The sequence below is a fragment of the Pecten maximus genome, chromosome 17 (genome assembly GCF_902652985.1).
Source record: "Pecten maximus chromosome 17, xPecMax1.1, whole genome shotgun sequence".
Lineage (NCBI taxonomy): Eukaryota > Metazoa > Mollusca > Bivalvia > Pectinida > Pectinidae > Pecten > Pecten maximus.
In genome coordinates, this window is record NC_047031.1 from 10,349,716 (window position 1) to 10,374,471 (window position 24,756).

At 38.1% G+C, this 24,756-nt stretch overlaps 1 protein-coding gene across 1 annotated transcript in view; it reads left to right on the plus strand.

Moving 5' to 3' along the window:
* Positions 1-581: 581 nt before the first annotated feature.
* The window catches only part of LOC117315887 (protein sax-3-like), a gene marked incomplete in the record, with an annotated part of 39,996 nt that continues 15,821 nt past the window's right edge, over positions 582-24,756 (plus strand). Inside the window, 10 exon segments of the mRNA XM_033870300.1 lie at positions 582-762; positions 12,149-12,277; positions 12,834-13,016; positions 13,917-13,965; positions 18,823-18,912; positions 21,603-21,733; positions 21,735-21,890; positions 22,477-22,654; positions 23,021-23,284; positions 23,782-24,063. Of these exon segments, the coding sequence (XP_033726191.1) occupies positions 625-762; positions 12,149-12,277; positions 12,834-13,016; positions 13,917-13,965; positions 18,823-18,912; positions 21,603-21,733; positions 21,735-21,890; positions 22,477-22,654; positions 23,021-23,284; positions 23,782-24,063 (1,600 nt within the window).

A 24,756-nucleotide genomic window follows, 5' to 3' on the forward strand; every position in this document is an offset into this window, starting at 1 on the left:
AAACTGGTGTAACTTGTCATTGTGAAGTGTTAAATCTATAAATAGCTATTTAACTAGTTTGTATTGAAACACTCCGGTAAATAAGGAAGAGGGGTATACCATACGACAAAGTCTATTGGTACATTTAATAATGGAAATAAATCAAACCTCGTTCCCTGATTTCTGATAAAACAGAGACAATGGCTGACATTTAATGGTAAAAACCCAAACGTTTGTTACATACAATACAGAGCAAAGTGTAATGGCATCGAATATAGCAATGTTCTTGGCATTTACGGTAGTTATAATTCAGTAGTAAGGTGTCCCATTCATAGAAACAAGATGATATACCCAGCATACCTTATGGTGACATTTACGGTAGTTATAATTCAGTAGTAAGGTGTCCCATTCATAGAAACAAGATGATATACCCAGCATACCTTATGGTGACATTTACGGTAGTTATAATTCAGTAGTAAGAGGTCTCATTCACAGAAACAAGATTATATACGTAACGTAGATTATGATGTCATTTACGGTAGTTATAAGTCAGTAGTAAGGTGTCCCATTCATAGCCGATATAGATTACACATGTAGTGGCCGTGAAAGTTAGGATTGTCCAGGCGTGTCACACAACGGAAAAAAATGAAGGACGGAAACTCTCACACCATTTTCATCGCAATTTTCTGTATCTTCCTCTCTCATTTGGCAGCTTTCATCGCCCTTTCTGTCTATCAAATCGATCGGATTACCAAATTAGAGGATCTTTTCCTGAATGTTGAGGTACTGTTTTATTTTCGTTAAAACATCATCAGAATTTGTCCGTGCAGATCGGCGAGTATATTAGCAACACATCTGTAATGTAATATAGTTTGCTGTAAGTCGACAAGTATTCGGGAGCGATTGTTTTCGGGGATGTTTTCTTATCCTGGCAATCGTCAAAACAATCGTCGGTGGATGTTTATTGTATTATGAATATCTGACACTAAAACCGCACAAATTAATAGCCGCGAAAACAAGTTGGCTGTGGGATTGATAAGGATGTTATAGAGAACATTCTTGAAAACAAATTTACATTTTTAGATAGGTCCTTTATATTTCAGATAAAATCCACTGTATGTTACATAAAGGTACTGTAGTGAGTGATTCGGCGTTTACATACAGATGTAGTTAAAACTTGTATCAGACATGTTGCCGTGTGTTTCTCATTTATATACATTGATTAATCAACAATGCTAACGACCTTTTAATGAGATATAATTAAATCAATAATTAATTTGTTTGAAATTTATGTCGAAGTTTTGACCCTCTTGATGTAATTGTAGTGTCTTTTTTATTAGCTTCATTTGAAGGATTTCATGTTTTGAATTCCTATTCCAGTGTTGCCCTAAATTATTGTATCTGTCGATGGGTCGTAAAAACATTTAAAACAAACTTACTCGCCGTGGAGTAGGCCTGATATCATACAAATGACATGGATATGTTAAGATATGTGACCTAGTCTAGGACTGACGGGGACAATCTTATCTCTTATAGATAGGTCACTATTCATTATAAACTGATCGTTGTCAGTGTTAACTTAATGAACCAGGGGTGAGGTAATCGACATGGCGTTTCAGTGAGACCGCACTGTACATCGGTCCTCTAAAATCCAGTAAAGTCCGTATAAGCTACCTGAAGTTGTTTCCAAGTTTCGAGTTAGGGAACACTCTCTGGTTCCGTTCAGATAAACGCTTATTTTTGGTCTCATTCTTGCTCAGTCTACTTCTCAAATCGAAAAATGAAAGGTACAGAATAACAAAGAGAATAATTAATATGATATTAAGGACCTATTAATATCTACTCTGTGTAAGTGTAAAGAGAATATTTAATATGATATTAATGACCTGTTAGTATATACTCTGTGAACATACAATATGATGGTCATTACCAAGGTCAATATAAAAACTGTACCTAACTGGAGGCTTATTGATGTGTAATCACGGGCAGGTAAATTGCACGAGCGGCGTAGGGGTCTGGGAGGAACAATTTCATGTTGTCGGTAAATTTGATGTTGTCAGTACATTTGATGTTGTCGGTACATTTAATGTTGTCGGTACATTTGATGTTGTCAGTACATTTGATGTTGTCGTTACATTTGATGTTGTCGGTACATTTGATGTTGTCAGTACATTTGATGTTGTCAGAACATTTTATGTTGTCGGTACATTCGATGTTGTCAGTACATTCGATGTTGTCGTTACATTTTATGTTGTCGTTACATTTTATGTTGTCAGTACATTCGATGTTGTCGTTACATTTGATGTTGTCAGAACATTTTATGTTTTCGGTACATTCGATGTTGTCGGTACATTTTATATTGTCGGTACATTTGATGTTGTCGGTACATTTGATGTTGTCAGAACATTTTATGTTGTCGGTACATTCGATGTTGTCGGTACATTTTATATTGTCGGTACATTTTATGTTGTCGTTACATTTGATGTTGTCGTTACATTTGATGTTGTCAGAACATTTTATGTTTTCGGTACATTCGATGTTGTCGGTACATTTTATATTGTCGGTACATTTGATGTTGTCGGTACATTTGATGTTGTCAGAACATTTTATGTTGTCGGTACATTCGATGTTGTCGGTACATTTTATATTGTCGGTACATTTTATGTTGTCGTTACATTTGATGTTGTCGTTACATTTTATGTTGTCAGTACATTCGATGTTGTCGGTACATTTTATATTGTCGGTACATTTGATGTTGTCGGTACATTTGATGTTGTCAGAACATTTTATGTTGTCGGTACATTCGATGTTGTCGGTACATTTTATATTGTCGGTACATTTTATGTTGTCGTTACATTTGATGTTGTCGTTACATTCGATGTTGTCAGTACATTCGATGTTGTCGTTACATTTGATGTTGTCAGAACATTTGATGTTGTCGGTACATTTGATGTTGTCGGTACATTTTATGTTGTCGTTACATTTGATGTTGTCGTTACATTTGATGTTGTCGGTACATTTGATGTTGTCGGTACATTTGATGTTGTCGTTACATTTTATGTTGTCAGTACATTCGATGTTGTCGTTACATTTGATGTTGTCGTTACATTTGATGTTGTCAGTAATTTGATGTTGTCAGTACATTTTATATTGTCGGTACATTTGATGTTGTCGGTACATTTGATGTTGTCGTTACATTTGATGTTGTCGGTACATTTGATGTTGTCGTTACATTTGATGTTGTCGTTACATTTGATGTTGTCGTTACATTTGATGTTGTCGGTACATTTGATGTTGTCGTTACATTTGATGTTGTCGGTACATTTTATGTTGTCGTTACATTTGATGTTGTCAGTAATTTGATGTTGTCGTTACATTTTATGTTGTCAGTACATTCGATGTTGTCAGTAATTTGATGTTGTCGTTACATTTGATGTTGTCAGTACATTTTATGTTGTCGTTACATTTAATGTTGTCGGTACATTTGATGTTGTCGGTACATTTGATGTTGTCGGTACATTTGATGTTGTCGTTACATTTGATGTTGTCAGTAATTTGATGTTGTCAGTACATTTGATGTTGTCGGTACATTTGATGTTGTCGGTACATTTGATGTTGTCGTTACATTTTATGTTGTCAGTACATTTGATGTTGTCGGTACATTTGATGTTGTCGGTACATTTGATGTTGTCAGTAAATTTGATGTCGTCGGTACATTTGATGTTGTCAGTAATTTTATGTTGTCAGTACATTTTATATTGTCGGTACATTCGATGTTGTCAGTACATTTGATGTTGTCGGTACATTTGATGTTTCAGTACATTTGACTAAAATGAGGTTAAGAATTCAGAGCAAATGTCGAATGTTAACATTTCTTGACTTTAGTTTAAACATATTTTATTGTCAATTAAGTGAACAAAAGTATAAGGCACAAGTTATGTCAACTTATTGACGCCCTCTCCTAAATACAATATAATATTTATTGGCCTAGACAATATTAATGAAATATAACACATTATATACATGTATATATATGTATGAATGTACATCTTAAAATCTTTTGCTGGACTTTATAAAATAATGCACATGTCTGAAAATATTTAGATTTACATTATCGGCATACAGATTGTTACCATACAATAAAGCATTCAATGTTATATTAATATTTAAGTTTCTTAAATTGTCAAATAAAATGCCTCTGCAATTTACATAATTTTCACATTCAAAGAAATAATGATAGGCACTCTCGCAACGATTTCCACAACTACAATCTGGACTATTTATGAGATTTACACGGAACAAATCATAATTCAATGCACTGCATCTATGTCGTAATTTTGTATGGATAATATTTGTCTTTCTGTCACATAAATCATAAAATGTTGGGTATTTTTCTTCATCAGACCTGGATATACTTTTTTTTAAAGTTGCCAAGGAAGGAGATGATCTAGTAGATTCATCCAGGTCATTCCACATGTGTAGAGATGAAGGTATAAAGGAGGAGGTAGTAATGGAGAGTCTGTAGTGGGGAATTCTGTAATTATTGTTAGTTCGTAAGATGTAGTTGTTAGTATCGCCGACATTTGGAGGAAGAAGAGAATTAAGATAATGTGGAGTTATGTTCCTATCCATTTTGTAGAATAGACTTAATTTTCTGCGTTTTCGTCTCTCAGATAGTGTCTCAAGGCTCGTTTCTGAGTATAAAGCTGAAATATTTACATATGATGGTAAACCAGTGATAATTCGTGCTGCCTCACTTTGGACTAATTCTAATTCTATAGAGTCTGATATTGAACACCCGTCCCAAAGTTCACATGCGTATTCTAAAATAGGTAAAATAAAAGTTTTGTAAATTCTAAGTAGAGCATCTCGTTTTAATATGAATTTCAATTTCCTAAACATATTGATCTTTTTCATAGCGGACTTATTTCTTGACTTCAGTACAGATAGATAGGAACATTAAGTACAAACACGGGGTTATGTGCTTACACGACAGCTAGGCGTCTGCCTACCTTCGGGACGCTTGTCCCTGGGTATTAGAGGGCTAACATTTCAAAAATGTTGAAAAATCAAATGTGTCTTTGAAAACTTTTCAAATGAACGCATAGAGGTTTTTATATGATTGTTTTATTGCTTCGCCTATATACGAGAATCTTGTTTTATTACTTCGCCTATATACGAGAATCTTGTTTTATTACTTCGCCTATATACGAGAATCTTGTTTTATTACTTCGCCTATATACGAGAATCTTGTTTTATTACTTCGCCTATATACGAGAATCTTGTTTTATTACTTCGCCTATATACGAGAATCTTGTTTTATTACTTCGCCTATATACGAGAATCTTGTATTATTACTTCGCCTATATACGAGAATCTTGTTTTATTACTTCGCCTATATACGAGAATCTTGTTTTATTACTTCGCCTATATACGAGAATCTTGTTTTATTACTTCGCCTATATACGAGAATCTTGTTTTATTACTTCGCCTATATACGAGAATCTTGTTTTATTACTTCGCCTATATACGAGAATCTTGTTTTATTACTTCGCCTATATACGAGAATCTTGTTTTATTACTTCGCCTATATACGAGAATCTTGTTTTATTACTTCGCCTATATACGAGAATCTTGTTTTATTGCTTCGCCTATATACGAGAATCTTGTTTTATTACTTCGCCTATATACGAGAATCTTGTTTTATTACTTCGCCTATATACGAGAATCTTGTTTTATTACTTCGCCTATATACGAGAATCTTGTTTTATTACTTCGCCTATATACGAGAATCTTGTTTTATTACTTCGCCTATATACGAGAATCTTGTTTTATTACTTCGCCTATATACGAGAATCTTGTTTTATTACTTCGCCTATATACGAGAATCTTGTTTTATTACTTCGCCTATATACGAGAATCTTGTTTTATTACTTCGCCTATATACGAGAATCTTGTTTTATTACTTCGCCTATATACGAGAATCTTGTTTTATTGCTTCGCCTATATACGAGAATCTTGTTTTATTACTTCGCCTATATACGAGAATCTTGTTTTATTACTTCGCCTATATACGAGAATCTTGTTTTATTACTTCGCCTATATACGAGAATCTTGTTTTATTGCTTCGCCTATATACGAGAATCTTGTTTTATTGCTTCGCCTATATACGAGTATCTTGTTTTATTACTTCGCCTATATACGAGAATCTTGTTTTATTACTTCGCCTATATACGAGAATCTTGTTTTATTGCTTCGCCTATATACGAGAATCTTGTTTTATTGCTTCGCCTATATACGAGAATCTTGTTTTATTGCTTCGCCTATATACGAGAATCTTGTTTTATTGCTTCGCCTATATACGAGAATCTTGTTTTTCCCCCAATATGCTACCTACCTTATATCCTTATCAGAATGACACAATGAAGTTTAATAGAAAAGGAATACCTGTTCTTGATATTTGTGTAGAAATAAGACAACATTTTTTTTTACTAAAAGCTGTCGTGAAAGGGAGACAATTTATCTTCTGTACTTTATATTGTTTGTGACGTCGTAATATTGATGATGTCATGATTTAAAGTTTACAACCATGTCATGAAGAACTCCGTAAGATGTGAAATGTCGTGAGACAGTAGAATTGTTTTGTTTTTTTTATTTATCTTTGTTTATTATTTACATGTAAGCAGTTTAATGATTGACAAAACAATCTAAAGAGAACTTTTAATTTCACATTAGTTTAATGACTCATATCAAAATAAAATAATATACCCGGGGCCTGTATCTCTCACCTGGATACATGTTATGTATCTAATAATAGTCCAAGGGGCCTGTATCGCTCACCTGGATACATGTTATGTATCTAATAATAGTCCAAGGGGCCTGTATCGCTCACCTGGATACATGTTATGTATCTAATAATAGTCCTAGGGGCCTGTATCGCTCACCTGGATACATGCTATGTATCTAATAATAGTCCAAGGGGCCTGTATCGCTCACCTGGATACATGTTATGTATCTAATAATAGTCCAAGGGGCCTGTATCGCTCACCTGGATACATGTTATGTATCTAATAATAGTCCAAGGGGCCTGTATCGCTCACCTGGATACATGTTATGTATCTAATAATAGTCCAAGGGGCCTGTATCGCTCACCTGGATACATGTTATGTATCTAATAATAGTCCAAGGGGCCTGTATCGCTCACCTGGATACATGTTATGTATCTAATAATAGTCCAAGGGGCCTGTATCGCTCACCTGGATACATGCTATGTATCTAATAATAGTCCAAGGGGCCTGTATCGCTCACCTGGATACATGCTATGTATCTAATAATAGTCCAAGGGGCCTGTATCGCTCACCTGGATACATGCTATGTATCTAATAATAGTCCAAGGGGCCTGTATCGCTCACCTGGATAAATGTTATGTATCTAATAATAGTCCAAGGGGCCTGTATCGCTCACCTGGATACATGTTATGTATCTAATAATAGTCCAAGGGGCCTGTATCGCTCACCTGGATACATGCTATGTATCTAATAATAGTCCAAGGGGCCTGTATCGCTCACCTGGATACATGCTATGTATCTAATAATAGTCCAAGGGGCCTGTATCGCTCACCTGGATACATGTTATGTATCTAATAATAGTCCAAGGGGCCTGTATCGCTCACCTGGATACATGTTATGTATCTAATAATAGTCCAAGGGGCCTGTATCGCTCACCTGGATACATGTTATGTATCTAATAATAGTCCAAGGGGCCTGTATCGCTCACCTGGATACATGTTATGTATCTAATAATAGTCCAAGGGGCCTGTATCGCTCACCTGGATACATGTTATGTATCTAATAATAGTCCAAGGGACCTGTATCGCTCACCTGGATACATGCTATGTATCTAATAATAGTCCAAGGGGCCTGTATCGCTCACCTGGATACATGTTATGTATCTAATAATAGTCCAAGGGGCCTGTATCGCTCACCTGGATACATGCTATGTATCTAATAATAGTCCAAGGGGCCTGTATCGCTCACCTGGATACATGCTATGTATCTAATAATAGTCCAAGGGGCCTGTATCGCTCACCTGGATACATGTTATGTATCTAATAATAGTCCAAGGGGCCTGTATCGCTCACCTGGATACATGCTATGTATCTAATAATAGTCCAAGGGGCCTGTATCGCTCACCTGGATACATGTTATGTATCTAATAATAGTCCAAGGGGCCTGTATCGCTCACCTGGATACATGTTATGTATCTAATAATAGTCAAAGGGGCCTGTATCGCTCACCTGGATACATGTTATGTATCTAAAGATCATGAAAAACAATTTCAAAGACGTTCCAGGGGTAGAAGGGCCCATATTAAGAATTCAATGTATAAAGGCCATATCAAATATCATCCCCACCTCCGTCTTTAAGTACAACAGTTGTTTGTATGGTTGTGGGGTGGGGATCTCAACCATTAACAAAAATATGACCTAGGAACTAGGTCTCCAAAGGTGGGGATCTCAACAATTTAAAAGTGATGGCATAGGGACTTGGTCTCCTTAGGTTGGGCTAGACCCCAAGTCATCCTGGAATCCTAAGTACAATCATTTCTTTACACTCAGCAATTCTATACATGGTTATATAGGATTTCAAACCGGTCCATGTCAAAAAATATATTTAGTCCCATCCCTTTGCTCGAGGGTTTATATAGTTGATGTTACGCATTGATATTTTCGATTTGCGTGAAAGAGAAGGAATTAATCAGGAAAACATACATACGTTTATTTTAAACCAGAGGGTCTGGTTCTCAGTTCTGTTTGAGGAAAAAAGTAACTGAAGTTCGGATGTCGGATCCGTGAACCACAAATGTCATTATAGAGACTTTGTCAGATCCGTGTAACACAAATGTCATTATAGAGACTTTGTCAGATCCGTGTAACACAAATGTCATTATAGAGACTTTGTCAGATCCGTGAACCACACATGTCATTATAGAGATTTTGTCAGATCCGTGTAACACAAATGTCATTATAGAGACTTTGTCAGATCCGTGAACCACACATGTCATTATAGAGACTTTGTCAGATCCGTGAACCACACATGTCATTATAGAGACTGTATAACACAAATGTCATTATAGAGACTTTGTCAGAACCGTGTAACACAAATGTCATTATAGATACTTTGGCAATCTTATCTTTTGTCTGATCGGTTGTGGGTTCGATTCGTGTGCTGGATTCACACGTTACTATGTATGTAAGACTCGTTTTGTGGAGTAGATAGGAACGTAAGTGAAATTGCCAGTTTGTTTATAACATATTTCTGAAGCATATCGAATGTTTTGATCCAAGTTCCATCAATGTTAGTATTTTAGTTTTTAAACAGAGTTGGGGTTTGGTTCCTAGCTCCGTTTTTCTTAAACAGATCTGGGGACTGATAGGAGGTTTATCAGTACAACACTAAACCACTTCTGAGACATGACATGATCATTCTAGAATACGCGGAATGTCAGGAAATGTAGGTGTATCATACTGCGTGGGTGACAGGATAGTAACTGTTCAGATTCACGATCTTATCTGGACTCGGTCATAGAACACGTACCATCAGGACACTGTATATTATATCGAACATAACATGTAGGATTTATTTGGTAGTGTTTTACATCCTATTACGAGAAAAAGGCCAGTTAAGGGTAACGGGGCGTAATTATAGTGTCATCACAATGAAATGACACACCTGGTACTAACCTGACATACCTGAGTACTAACCTGACCTGGTTACTAACCTGACATGCCTTGGTACTAACCTGACACACCTGGGAACTAACCTGACATACCTGGGTACTAAACTGACATACCTGGGTACTAACCTGACATACCTGGGTACTAACCTGACACACCTGGGTACTAACCTGACACACCTGGGTACTAGCCTGAAACACCTGGGTACTAACCTGACATACCTGGGTACTAACCTGACATACCTTGGTACTAACCTGACATACCTGGGTACTAACCTGACACACCTGGGTACTAACCTGACACACCTGGGTACTAACCTGACACACCTGGGTACTAACCTGACATACCTGGGTACTAACCTGACATACCTTGGTACTAACCTGACACACCTGGGTACTAACCTGACACACCTGGGAACTAACCTGACACACCTGGGTACTAACCTAACATACCTGGGTACTAACCCGACTCACCTGGATACTAACTTGACACACCTGGGTACTAACTTGACATACCTGGGTACTAACCTGACACACCTGGGTACTAACCTGACACACCTGGGTACTAACCTGACATACCTGAGTACTAACCCGACACACCTAGGGAACTAAGCTTACATACCTGATTACTAACCTGACATACCTGGGTACTAACCTGACACACATGGGTACTAACCTGACATACCTGGGTACTAACCTGACATACCTGGGTACTAACCTGACACACCTGGGTACTAACCTGACATACCTGGGTACTAACCTGACACACATGGGTACTAACCTAACATACCTGGGTACTAACCCGACTCACCTGGATACTAACTTGACACACCTGGGTACTAACCTGACATGCCTTGGTACTAACCTGACACACCTGGGAACTAACCTGACATACCTGGGTACTGAACTGACACACTTGGGTACTAACCTGACACACCTGGGTACTAACCTGACATACCTGGGTACTAGCCTGACACACCTGGGTACTAACCTGACATACCTGGGTACTAACCTGACAAACCTTGGTACTAACCTGACACACCTGGGTACTAACCTGACACACCTGGGTACTAACCTGACATACCTTGGTACTAACCTGACATACCTGTGTACTAACCTGACACACCTAGGTACTAACCTGACACACCTGGGTACTAACCTGACATACCTGAGTACTAACCTGACACACCTGGGTACTAACCTGACACACCTGGGTACTAACCTGACATACCTGAGTACTAACCCGACATACCTGGGAACTAAGCTTACATACCTGATTACTAACCTGACATACCTGGGTACTAACCTGACACACATGGGTACTAACCTGACATACCTGGGTACTAACCTGACATACCTAGGTACTAACCTGACATACCTGGGTACTAACCTGACACACCTAGGTACTAACCTGACATACCTGGGTACTAACCTGACACACCTGGTTACTTGGATATGTAAAGTAATTATATCAATGCTGTCCATCTTTCGTTAATTTGTATTATATATTAAGGATTGTAAATTATATGATGTAATCTTTTAGTATGCTTATGAGCCGTAAGGCTTAAAGTGAATAAAACATTGAACATTGAACTGTCAAAATACAAGATGGCTGCCTGTCGGCCATCTGATGATGGTGGGCTAATAAAATTCAAACCATGGTAAAGTTTCAGAAAAATTACAAATAAACTATCAAAAAAAACAACTTAGCACGAAGACGACGACGAGAGTTAGCGTCTCCTTGATATCTGTTCTCATGTGACCCGGTCTGTTGCGAGGATTTTGAACACAGTTCAGACCAAAAATTATATTTTTGACACTCTAGAGTTCGTTTGATAGCTGAACTAGTATGAACATAAGAATGAAACAACATGCAAGTTAATGTCAACATCAGTTTTTAATATACAAATCAAAATCAAATTACAGGGAAACCAATTATGTTAAAACCTGTTAAAATCGACAAGAACTCATGGCTATTACTACATTATTCAAATGGATCGTACAGAAACAAATCATCATTGTATTTAGACTCCACAAAGAAACCCCCATTGTACACCTGGTAAATGTGTTACATTGTACACCTGGTAAATGTGTTACATTGTACACCTGGTAAATGTGTTACATTGTACACCTGGTAAATGTGTTACATTGTACACCTGGTAAATGTGTTACATTGTACACCTGGTAAATGTGTTACATTGTACACCTGGTAAATGTAAATGTGTTACATTGTACACCTGGTAAATGTGTTACATTGTACACCTGGTAAATGTGTTACATTGTACACCTGGTAAATGTGTTACATTGTACACAAGTGAGGTACAAACACAGGGTAAAATCATTTAATTGTAATAAAGAATCACATCAAACCAAATAACACGTAATTGTTGTCTTTATATCTAAGCTGACATTGCTGTTCCTTTATGTTTTTCAGAAATCCCCAGATGATGTTATTCAACTCAAAGACTTAATAGATATTCTCAAGAAGCCGCATATAAATGGCAAAGTTTCCAGGAGGAGTGTATCGGCAAACCCCATCTTAAACGATTTTCTCGATGTCCAGGTATATCACAAAAGCGAATATCTCAGTGTTAACAAAAGACATCCTCACAATTAATAAAAATGATAATAAAATAGGAACAAATAAGAACTCAACGTTTTCTGTTGTATTGTTAAAACCTAAATCTATTTTAAAATGAGAGCATAATAATTTGATAAAAAAAGTAGCCGAGGAGAATACAGCGTATTTTTTCAAACATTTCTGAAATTGTCAGTTTTTCATATCAATTAGCGGTATTCCATTTTGGTCATATCCTTCCACCCAAACTGGTAGTGGGAAAAGAACACTGTGATCCAAAATAGGCCAATTTATCCTCAGAATAGTTTTAGTGATGTAGAAGCAGGTCACACAAACTTGTTTTTGTTGTCTATGGTATTTCTCTCATTCTTGTGTTATTTTTCCAAAGTTACGTAAAAACGGCCAAATGGCTGAAGCTCGTATTTGAAAAATAACCAATTTGAGAGAAGGAAACACCATATAAAACGATCATTAATTGTTTAACCCCTACCTACGTCATGGTCAAGATAACCTTGATACATAAATGGTATTTCTCCAACAGAAAAGTTTCATAAAAGCAACATGTGAAGAAAACAGCCAGAAGAGCGTACTGGATGTGCTAAGATCGTTCGCTGAATTTACGAACCAGAGAGTCCTCTACAAAAGTCAGCCCAGATCCTCCAGACAGGCTACACAAGGGGCTGGGGAGATGGGGCAGATCTTCGAACAACTTGCCAACTCTGAGGTAATCATTTTATCAGCAGATAGTTATTAATTTCATTAACTTTATTGCCATGCTCGTGATTCATTATAATATTGGCAGTGACGCAGGTTTAGACAGCATGAATATTTTCGGGAAAATAGGCAAAATTTTCAACAGCATTAAACTAACAGAAATCTACATACAAAACTATAAACACGTGCTGTTGATTTGTACATATAACATATACATATATTGTATATAACATCCGTAGTAAATTGATTTGTACATATAACATATATTGTATATAACATCCGTAGTATATTGATTTGTACATATAACATATATTGTATATAACATCCGTAGTATATTGTATATAACATCCGTAGTATTCCGCCGGGTATAATAATATCGTCTATTTCGGTTTAAATTTCGTTGATTAATGAGTATGTGAGAAAAACAATCAAACATGGTTCTGTTCCTTGGGCATGGTCTTCTCAACCCTCGGCAACCCTCGTGTAAGAGTTGGACTGGTCAGCACTCGGCAAGCTTTGTTGTATTGACCAGTCAAAATAAGATTCTATTAGTGGTCCTTGCGAAAGTATGTAATATATGGTCACATGTATGTGCGGGCGTTAAAACCAGCAACACTATATCAACTTACATCAAATTGACACGGTTATTATGCTATTCAATAACATGACACGAGCTATGCTGTTGCAAAATCGAAAAAAAAAAGAATATTTAAATAAATAAATAGATAAAAAATAGAATACAAGTAAAATAAATAGAAAAATCCAGATATGAAGCAATAATCAGTAATGCTGATACCGACATATACCCCGTATACTATACTGCGGGTACAGAAGTATGAGGGGACATCTTTATGTAATATATATGTCGATATATCTATGTTAAATTATTTGTGTTTATTGATTCTTGTAGCTTGCGATTTTCGACAAATATTGCCAGAACAGTACCATATGTCTTCCAGGTAAGCTTTTATTAATAAATACTAAACCTGAGCAGGTAAATACCGATCGTCTGTCATATGTACATATCATCATTAAAGTTAAAACATGTTTAATTAGCTCACCTGTCGCGCGTTAGAAACGCCAGGTAGATTTATTGTCACTAGGGGTCTTTCTTCTTTCTGTTGACTTCGACAGTGTACTTCAGTAGCGTAGCACAGACACAAACACACTACTACAAACCAAACCACACCAAACCACACCAACCAAACCACACCACACCAAACCACACCAAACCACAGGGACCTGGGAATGTGTTACAGTCTGTATGTAATTGAATCTTCTCTATTGTGTATATAACATTTTCAGACGTTTTGGGGGTTAGATTAAAATTCTGTAAACATGACATCCCCGGTGTTCATTATTATGATCAAGGATGGAAAACAGAAAATCAACCTCGCCTTCGTTTCTCGATGAAAAAAAAGCCTTTCAGTGTAGGAAAACATGCTAATAATCATTGAAAATATCGATAATTTTTCTGTCATTAGCATCCAAATCGCGGAAATGGTGCGTGGTTTTGTATGAAACGGAAGTGCATTAGACGGAATGATGTCATTGAAAGAAAAAAATATCAATCTTTTCAACGATCCTAAGCATGTAAAACAATAATACTTGTCTGTACGAGTGTAAGATAATAATACATGTATGTACGAGTGTAAGACAATAATACATGTCTGTACGAGTGTAAGATAATAATACATGTCTGTACGAGTGTAAGACAATAATACATGTCTGTACGAGTGTAAGACAATAATACTTGTCTGTACCAGTGTAAGACAATAATACTTGTCTGTACCAGTGTAAGACAATAATACATGTCTGTACCAGTGTAAGACAATAATACTTGTCTGTACGAGTGTAAGACAATAATACATGTCTGTACGAGTGTAAGACAATAATACTTGTCTGTACGAGTGTAAGACAATAATACATGTATGTACGAGTGTAAGACAATAATACTTGACTGTACCAGTGTAAGACAATAATACATGTCTGTACCAGTGTAAGACAATAATACATGTCTGTACGAGTGTAAGACAATAATACTTGTCTGTACGAGTGTAAGACAATAATACTTGTCTGTACCAGTGTAAGACAATAATACATGTCTGTACGAGTGTAAGACAATAATACATGTCTGTACGAGTGTAAGACAATAATACTTGTCTGTACGAGTGTAAGACAATAATACATGTCTGTACGAGTGTAAGACAATAATACTTGTCTGTACGAGTGTAAGATAATAATACATGTCTGTACGAGTGTAAGACAATAATACATGTCTGTACGAGTGTAAGATAATAATACATGTCTGTACGAGTGTAAGATAATAATACATGTATGTACGAGTGTAAGACAATAATACATGTCTGTACGAGTGTAAGACAATAATACATGTCTGTACGAGTGTAAGACAATAATACATGTCTGTACGAGTGTAAGATAATAATACATGTCTGTACGAGTGTAAGACAATAATACATGTCTGTACGAGTGTAAGACAATAATACTTGTCTGTACGAGTGTAAGACAATAATACATGTCTGTACGAGTGTAAGACAATAATACTTGTCTGTACGAGTGTAAGATAATAATACATGTCTGTACGAGTGTAAGACAATAATACATGTCTGTACGAGTGTAAGACAATAATACATGTCTGTACGAGTGTAAGACAATAATACATGTCTGTACGAGTGTAAGACAATAATACATGTCTGTACGAGTGTAAGACAATAATACATGTCTGTACGAGTGTAAGACAATAATACATGTCTGTACGAGTGTAAGACAATAATACATGTCTGTACGAGTGTAAGACAATAATACATGTCTGTACGAGTGTAAGACAATAATACATGTCTGTACGAGTGTAAGACAATAATACATGTCTGTACGAGTGTAAGACAATAATACATGTCTGTACGAGTGTAAGACAATAATACATGTCTGTACGAGTGTAAGACAATAATACATGTCTGTACGAGTGTAAGACAATAATACATGTCTGTACGAGTGTAAGACAATAATACATGTCTGTACGAGTGTAAGACAATAATACATGTCTGTACGAGTGTAAGACAATAATACATGTCTGTACGAGTGTAAGACAATAATACATGTCTGTACGAGTGTAAGACAATAATACTTGTCTGTACGAGTGTAAGACAATAATACTTGTCTGTACGAGTGTAAGACAATAATACTTGTCTGTACGAGTGTAAGACAATAATACATGTACTGTACGAGTGTAAGACAATAATACATTGTCTGTACGAGTGTAAGACAATAATACATGTCTGTACGAGTGTAAGACAATAATACATGTCTGTACGAGTGTAAGACAATAATACATGTCTGTACGAGTGTAAGACTAATAATACATGTCTGTACGAGTGTAAGACAATAATACATGTCTGTACGAGTGTAAGACAATAATACATGTCTGTACGAGTGTAAGACAATAATAATGTATGTACGAGTGTAAGACAATAATACATGTCTGTACGAGTGTAAGACAATAATACTTGTCTGTACGAGTGTAAGACAATAATACATGTCTGTACGAGTGTAAGACAATAATACATGTCTGTACGAGTGTAAGACAATAATACATGTCTGTACGAGTGTAAGACAATAATACATGTCTGTACGAGTGTAAGACAATAATACTTGTCTGTACGAGTGTAAGACAATAATACATGTCTGTACGAGTGTAAGACAATAATACTTGTCTGTACGAGTGTAAGACAATAATACATGTCTGTACGAGTGTAAGACAATAATACATGTCTGTACGAGTGTAAGACAATAATACATGTCTGTACGAGTGTAAGACAATAATACATGTATGTACGAGTGTAAGACAATAATACATGTCTGTACGAGTGTAAGACAATAATACATGTCTGTACGAGTGTAAGACAATAATACATGTCTGTACGAGTGTAAGACAATAATACATGTCTGTACGAGTGTAAGACAATAATACATGTCTGTACGAGTGTAAGACAATAATACATGTCTGTACGAGTGTAAGACAATAATACATGTCTGTACGAGTGTAAGACAATAATACATGTCTGTACGAGTGTAAGATAATAATACATGTCTGTACGAGTGTAAGACAATAATACATGTCTGTACGAGTGTAAGACAATAATACATGTCTGTACGAGTGTAAGACAATAATACATGTCTGTACGAGTGTAAGACAATAATACATGTCTGTACGAGTGTAAGACAATAATACATGTCTGTACGAGTGTAAGACAATAATACATGTCTGTACGAGTGTAAGACAATAATACATGTCTGTACGAGTGTAAGACAATAATACATGTCTGTACGAGTGTAAGACAATAATACATGTCTGTACGAGTGTAAGACAATAATACATGTATGTACGAGTGTAAGACAATAATACATGTCTGTACGAGTGTAAGACAATAATACATGTCTGTACGAGTGTAAGACAATAATACATGTATGTACGAGTGTAAGACAATAATACATGTCTGTACGAGTGTAAGACAATAATACATGTCTGTACGAGTGTAAGACAATAATACATGTCTGTACGAGTGTAAGACAATAATACATGTCTGTACGAGTGTAAGACAATAATACATGTCTGTACGAGTGTAAGACAATAATACATGTCTGTACGAGTGTAAGACAATAATACATGTCTGTACGAGTGTAAGACAATAATACATGTCTGTACGAGTGTAAGACAATAATACATGTCTGTACGAGTGTAAGACAATAATACATGTATGTACGAGTGTAAGACAATAATACATGTATGTACGAGTGTAAGACAATAATACATGTCTGTACGAGTGTAAGACAATAATATATGTCTGTACGAGTGTAAGACAATAATACATGTATGTACGAGTGTAAGACAATAATACATGTCTGTACGAGTGTAAGACAATAATACTTGTCTGTACGAGTGTAAGACAATAATACATGTCTGTACGAGTGTAAGACAATAATACTTGTCTGTACGAGTGTAAGACAATAATACATGTCTGTACGAGTGTAAGACAATAATACATGTCTGTACGAGTGTAAGACAATAATACATGTCTGTACGAGTGTAAGACAATAATACTTGTCTGTACGAGTGTAAGACAATAATACTTGTCTGTACGAGTGTAAGACAATAATACATGTCTGTACGAGTGTAAGACAATAATACTTGTCTGTACGAGTGTAAGACAATAATACTTGTCTGTACGAGTGTAAGACAATACTACATGTCTGTACGAGTGTAAGACAATAATACTTGTCTGTACGAGACATTATGTAATCTTCAGTACTGTATCAAAACATACAGGCAGTCTACTCTTAATTTTTCGGCATAGCGGTATAATATTCTTTTGGCCCCGGATATGACGCGACAGGTGGCGTTACTGGTCAAGATGAAGTATGTTATTGGTCAATGTAGCGGTAAATGCAAAATGCAGATATGCAGTAAAAAACGAAACAAAGTTTAGATTGAATGCAAACGGAATAAGTGGATGTATCTTTTAAAATGACAAACTGATAAAATTATATTCCTGATTCAAATGCATTCTTATTATCACAAAAAATGATTCAAACTGATATGATTTTGTTATCCGTGCTGAAACGCATTAGGCCTAGTTTGTTAATGTATTTTACCAGCAGTTTTACATTATAACCACCAGCATTAAAACTATTTCAAAATATATTTCTTGTTTATCATGATTATTCTCTGTTGGTGACATCTTGCTGCAGAAATATTTACACAATCCCTGGTCAGTAATAATACACATTTTTCAATAAAGGTCCGAAGGGTGACCAGGGAGAGAAAGGTGACCCCGGGATCAAAGGTGATGCTGGGTCTCCGGGTACACAGGGGTTAAATGGACCTAAAGGTAAGGACCATTGCTAGGTATCATGGTACACAGGGGTTAAATGGACCTAAAGGTAAGGACCATTGCTAGGTCTCCGGGTACACAGGGGTTAAATGGACCTAAAGGTAAGGACCATTGCTGGGTCTCCGGGTACACAGGGGTTAAATGGACCTAAAGGTAAGGACCATTGCTGGGTATCATGGTACACAGGGGTTAAATGGACCTAAAGGTAAGGACCATTGCTAGGTATCATGGTACACAGGGGTTAAATGGACCAAAAGGTAAGAACCATTGCTGGGTCTCCGGGTACACAGGGGTTAAATGGACCTAAAGGTATGGACCATTGCTAGGTATCATGGTACACAGGGGTTAAATGGACCTAAAGGTAAGGACCATTGCTGGGTCTCCGGGTACACAGGGGTTAAATGGACCTAAAGGTAAGGACCATTGCTGGGTCTCCGGGTACACAGGGGTTAAATGGACCTAAAGGTAAGGACCATTGCTTGGTCTCCGGGTACACAGGAGTTAAATGGACCTAAAGGTAAGGACCATTGCTGGGTCTCCGGGTACACAGGGGTTAAATGGACCTAAAGGTAAGGACCATTGCTGGGTCTCATGGTACACAGGGGTTAAATGGACCTAAAGGTAAGGACCATTGCTGGGTCTCCGGGTACACATGGGTTAAATGGACCTAAAGGTAAGGACCATTGCTGGGTCTCCGGGTACACAGGGGTTAAATGGACCTAAAGGTAAGAACCATTGCTCGGTCTCCGGGTACACAGGGGTTAAATGGACCTAAAGGTAATGACCATTGCTGGGTCGCCGGGTACACAGGGGTTAAATGGACCTAAAGGTAAGGACCATTGCTGGGTCTCATGGTACACAGGGGTTAAATGGACCTAAAGGTAAGGACCATTGCTAGGTATCATGGTACACGGGGGTTAAATGGACCTAAAGGTAAGGACCATTGCTAGGTATCATGGTACACAGGGGTTAAATGGACCTAAAGGTAAGGACCATTGCTGGGTCTCATGGTACACAGGGGTTAAATGGACCTAAAGGTAAGGACCATTGCTGGGTCTCATGGTACACAGGGGTTAAATGGACCTAAAGGTAAGGACCATTGCTGGGTCTCCGGGTACACAGGGGTTAAATGGACCAAAAGGTAAGGACCATTGCTGGGTCTCCGGGTACACAGGGGTTAAATGGACCTAAAGGTAAGGACCATTGCTGGGTATCATGGTACACAGGGGTTAAATGGACCTAAAGGTAAGGACCATTGCTGGGTCGCCGGGTACACAGGGGTTAAATGGACATAAAGGTAAGGACCATTGCTGGGTCTCCGGGTACACAGGAGTTAAATGGACCAAAAGGTAAGGACCATTGCTGGGTCTCCGGGTACACAGGAGTTAAATGGACATAAAGGTAAGGACCATTGCTGGGTCTCCGGGTACACAGGGGTTAAATGGACCTAAAGGTAAGGACCATTGCTGAGTCGCCGGGTACACAGGGGTTAAATGGACCTAAAGGTAAGGACCATTGCTGGGTCGCCGGGTACACAGGGGTTAAATGGACCTAAAGGTAAGGACCATTGCTAGGTATCATGGTACACAGGGGTTAAATGGACCTAAAGGTATGGACCATTGCTGGGTCTCCGGGTACACAGGGGTTCAATGGACCTAAAGGTAAGGACCATTGCTGGGTCTCATGGTACACAGGGGTTAAATGGACCTAAAGGTAAGGACCATTGCTGGGTCGCCGTGTACACAGGGGTTAAATGGACCTAAAGGTAAGGACCATTGCTAGGTATCATGATACACAGGGGTTAAATGGACCTAAAGGTAAGAACCATTGCTAGGTATCATGGTACACGGGGGTTAAATGGACCTAAAGGTAAGGACCATTGCTGGGTATCATGGTACACAGGGGTTAAATGGACCTAAAGGTAAGGACCATTGCTTGGTGTCATGGTACACAGGGGTTAAATGGACCTAAAGGTAAGGACCATTGCTAGGTATCATGGTACACGGGGGTTAAATGGACCTAAAGGTATGGACCATTGCTGGGTACCATGGTACACAGGGGTTAAATGGACCTAAAGGTAAGGACCATTGCTGGGTCTCCGGGTACACAGGGGTTAAATGGACCTAAAGGTAAGGACAATTGCTGGGTCTTATGGTACACAGGGGTTAAATGGACCTAAAGGTAAGGACCATTGCTGGGTCTCATGGTACACAGGGGTTAAATGGACCTAAAGGTAAGGACCATTGCTGGGTCGCCGGGTACACAGGGGTTAAATGGACCTAAAGGTAAGGACCATTGCTGGGTCTCCGGGTACACAGGGGTTAAATGGACCTAAAGGTAAGGACCATTGCTGGGTCTCCGGGTACACAGGGGTTAAATGGACCTAAAGGTATGGACAATTGCTAGGTATCATGATGTCTGTTATCCAATCACTCAATCCATACGCCTTTATTTACCCACTTCCCTGCAATCAACAATAGTAAAAGGTTTTGTTTGTTACTTTACTGTCTCCGTATGGTAGCAATACTGTAGACATGTTGTTCTAACACTTAACTATTAAGACTCATCTTGTTCAGAATAAAAGGAAATATTTCAGAGCAATTGGTTAAATAATTGTTTCATGTATTTTTATGTTAGCGATAATTTCTGCATTTTTTTCTGGGTAACAAAGATTTGTTTTTTTCCAGGCGAAATGGGCCAACAAGGTCCACAGGGAAGTATGGGGCCTCTGGGTGCACAGGGACCTAAAGGCGACAATGGATTGATAGGTCCAAAGGGGTCTATCGGGCTAGCTGGACCTGCGGGCACAAAGGGTGACAGTGGGGATAAGGGGACCGAAGGGAGAAATGGGCCCATCAGGAATTCAAGGCCCTGCTGGATCCAATGGAGCTGCAGGACCACAGGGCATTCAGGGAATAAGGGGACTACAGGGTCCAGCCGGACCTGCTGGTCTTGACGGAGCAATAGGACAAAAGGTCAGCATTTTTAACAGTTCAAACGTTAACAAAATGTACAGTTAAGGTCCAAATGGTAATTATCCAACTTGTATATAATACAAATATCAAATCCCAAAAAGGGGCCACGATAGCTCAGTCGGTTAGAATGCCGGCAAGGAAGCCTGAGGTGAAGATCCGAGGTTTGAGGTTCGACCCTCCCTTCCCTTGTCGGTCTGTATTTCTCGGGAAGCTGTGTATCGGGCTGATATGTGCTGTCGTGGATGTGTCCTTGAGCCAGACACATTACCCTTGTTGCACTGGATGGCATGCGACGTCCTCCCGTATGTTGTTCATTGAGGTAGTCACCAACTACTACAAGGAGACACCGCCTCAAAATGACCCTGACTGTTCACGGGGCGATAAACCCAGCAAACAAAATAATAATAAAAAAACAACAACAAAAAACAAACAAACAAACAAGCAAACAAACACATCCCACAATGCCGAGCACATGGCATGTCTTGATTGGCGATACCGTCCATCGTCAGACGAAGAAGACGTAATATCCTCATCGATGAATCATAGATATCAGTCTGAAGAATGAAATGACTGTTTTTGTACGCAGGGAGCCACAGGAAGTATTGGCCCACAAGGAGCAAAGGGAGAACGCGGTGTGGCGGGGCTAACAGGTCCTAAAGGGGAGCCCGGAGTGGCGGGGCTAACAGGTCCTAAAGGGGAGCCCGGAGAAGCCCGCCAGGTGCCAGTCGAGGTGGACGATAAGAACTCCTGTTGTGAAAGTTTAGGTAGGGTATATTATGGTTTGAGAATTATGAAAGATCTCCAAGAATATAACACTTCACATAAAAAATCGATACTGTCATGCAGGGAGTTATTATATAAAGGAATTTATATTGAAAATAAATATTCTGGATGTATCACTATTTCAAAGTCTATATGTTACCTCTTAAACTTAAAGTTAAAAAGTAGGACTGCATTGGAATTACCATTTAATAAACTTGTAATTTATTAGTATATCGTGTCGTTGTTTTGTTTATCATTTATTTTTTTCAGATATCGCGATTTCACAAATATTCACGAACACACAGCGTTATTATTGTGAATACGCATAATAAACTGATAAGACATTTATATGTTTTAATCATTCGTAGCTATTCCGAGTTTCACTTCCTCCTTGGAGCAGATCAAGATCATTGAGGGTACCCCTGTCGTCCTCAGATGTAACCCTAGAGGTCTACCCACTCCTACAATCCAATGGACGCCGTCAGCCACATCTCTTGGCGCCACGCATGCGCAAACACAAGGAAATGACATCACAATCAGTAGCGCTGCAACCGGTGATAGCGGGACATATGTTTGTAATGCTGGAAATGTGTTAGGGAATGCCCAGAAACAGATCGTGCTGGACGTGTATAGTACGTATATATCGATAATGACCTCAGACTACAGTTTCACTTCCGGGTCGTTGAAATGTCCGTTACTAATAAACTCTTTGCTAAGCTATTGTGAATATGTACAATCTGTTATGCTGATGCCAGTTTCCATATTTGGCGGCAGGACACAATGTGATATAAGGCTTATATATTGATACTGTTTAATATGTCTCATTTCCCCATAATATTGTAGGGCAGTGACATTTACATTAATATATTTTTTCGAAGATACACGGCATGAGATGCTTAATTAATTTCCAGCAAACTTACTGTAGGTCCAACTTGAACAGTTTCACTGCATACGAAATATAAAATAATTATTTAATTTGATTGAATTTTTTTTTATCATTATGATTTAAAATTTTTGGTGTTTAAAAGAGACCGAAAGGCTTGTATTGCTTATGTGTTTTTGTTATACTGTCAATGACCAAAGGGAATATATTTGACCCGTACGCAAAGTCCTTAATATTTTACTACAGAACACATCGTGGTTGAGGAGCGACCTCAGAACCTCACAGTCCTAAATGGACAATCGGTCACGCTTGAGTGTAAATTTGAGGGAAATCCTATCCCGAGTGTCACGTGGTTTCACAAGAACCTTGCTGGAATTTCCGAAGCTGTGACGTCAGGGATCACACCTATCGTGAATGGATCCCAGCTCCACCTCAGTCATGTCGCTCCCGGGGACATTGGCGAGTATATCTGTTACGGGTCTAACGGAGTGGAGACTGTCGACCTGCACGCCTTCTTAGACGCTCAAGGTCAGTAAAGAGCTTCTTTAACGATATTCCACATTCAGTGTATTGTGTGATTGATTCATTTCGCGGTGAAACATTTTCGCGTTTGTCAAAGTCGGCAGTGGTTCGCGAGTATTAAATTTCGAGTAACAACACTTTGTCAAAATTAGGGACACGTCGAAAAATACGTGTCTGAATGAAAACATTAACATTAACAGTGATAATAAATGACAATGCTTATAGCGATATAAACCCAACCCCCTCCAACCCTATCAACTAATGACGGTGATTATAGTGATATAAACCCAACCCCCTCCAACCCTATCAACTAATGACGGTGATTATAGTGATATAAACCCAACCCCCTCCAACCCTATCAACTAATGACGGTGATTATAGCTATATAAACCCAACCCCCTCCAACCCTATCAACTAATGACGGTGATTATAGTGATATAAACCCAACCCCCTCCAACCCTATCAACTAATGACGGTGATTATAGTGATATAAACCAACCCCCTCCAACCCTATCAACTAATGACGGTGATTATAGTGATATAAACCCAACCCCCTCCAACCCTATCAACTAATGACGGTGATTATAGTGATATAAACCCAACCCCCTCCAACCCTATCAACTAATGACGGTGATTATAGTGATATAAACCCAACCCCCTCCAACCCTATCAACTAATGACGGTGATTATAGCTATATA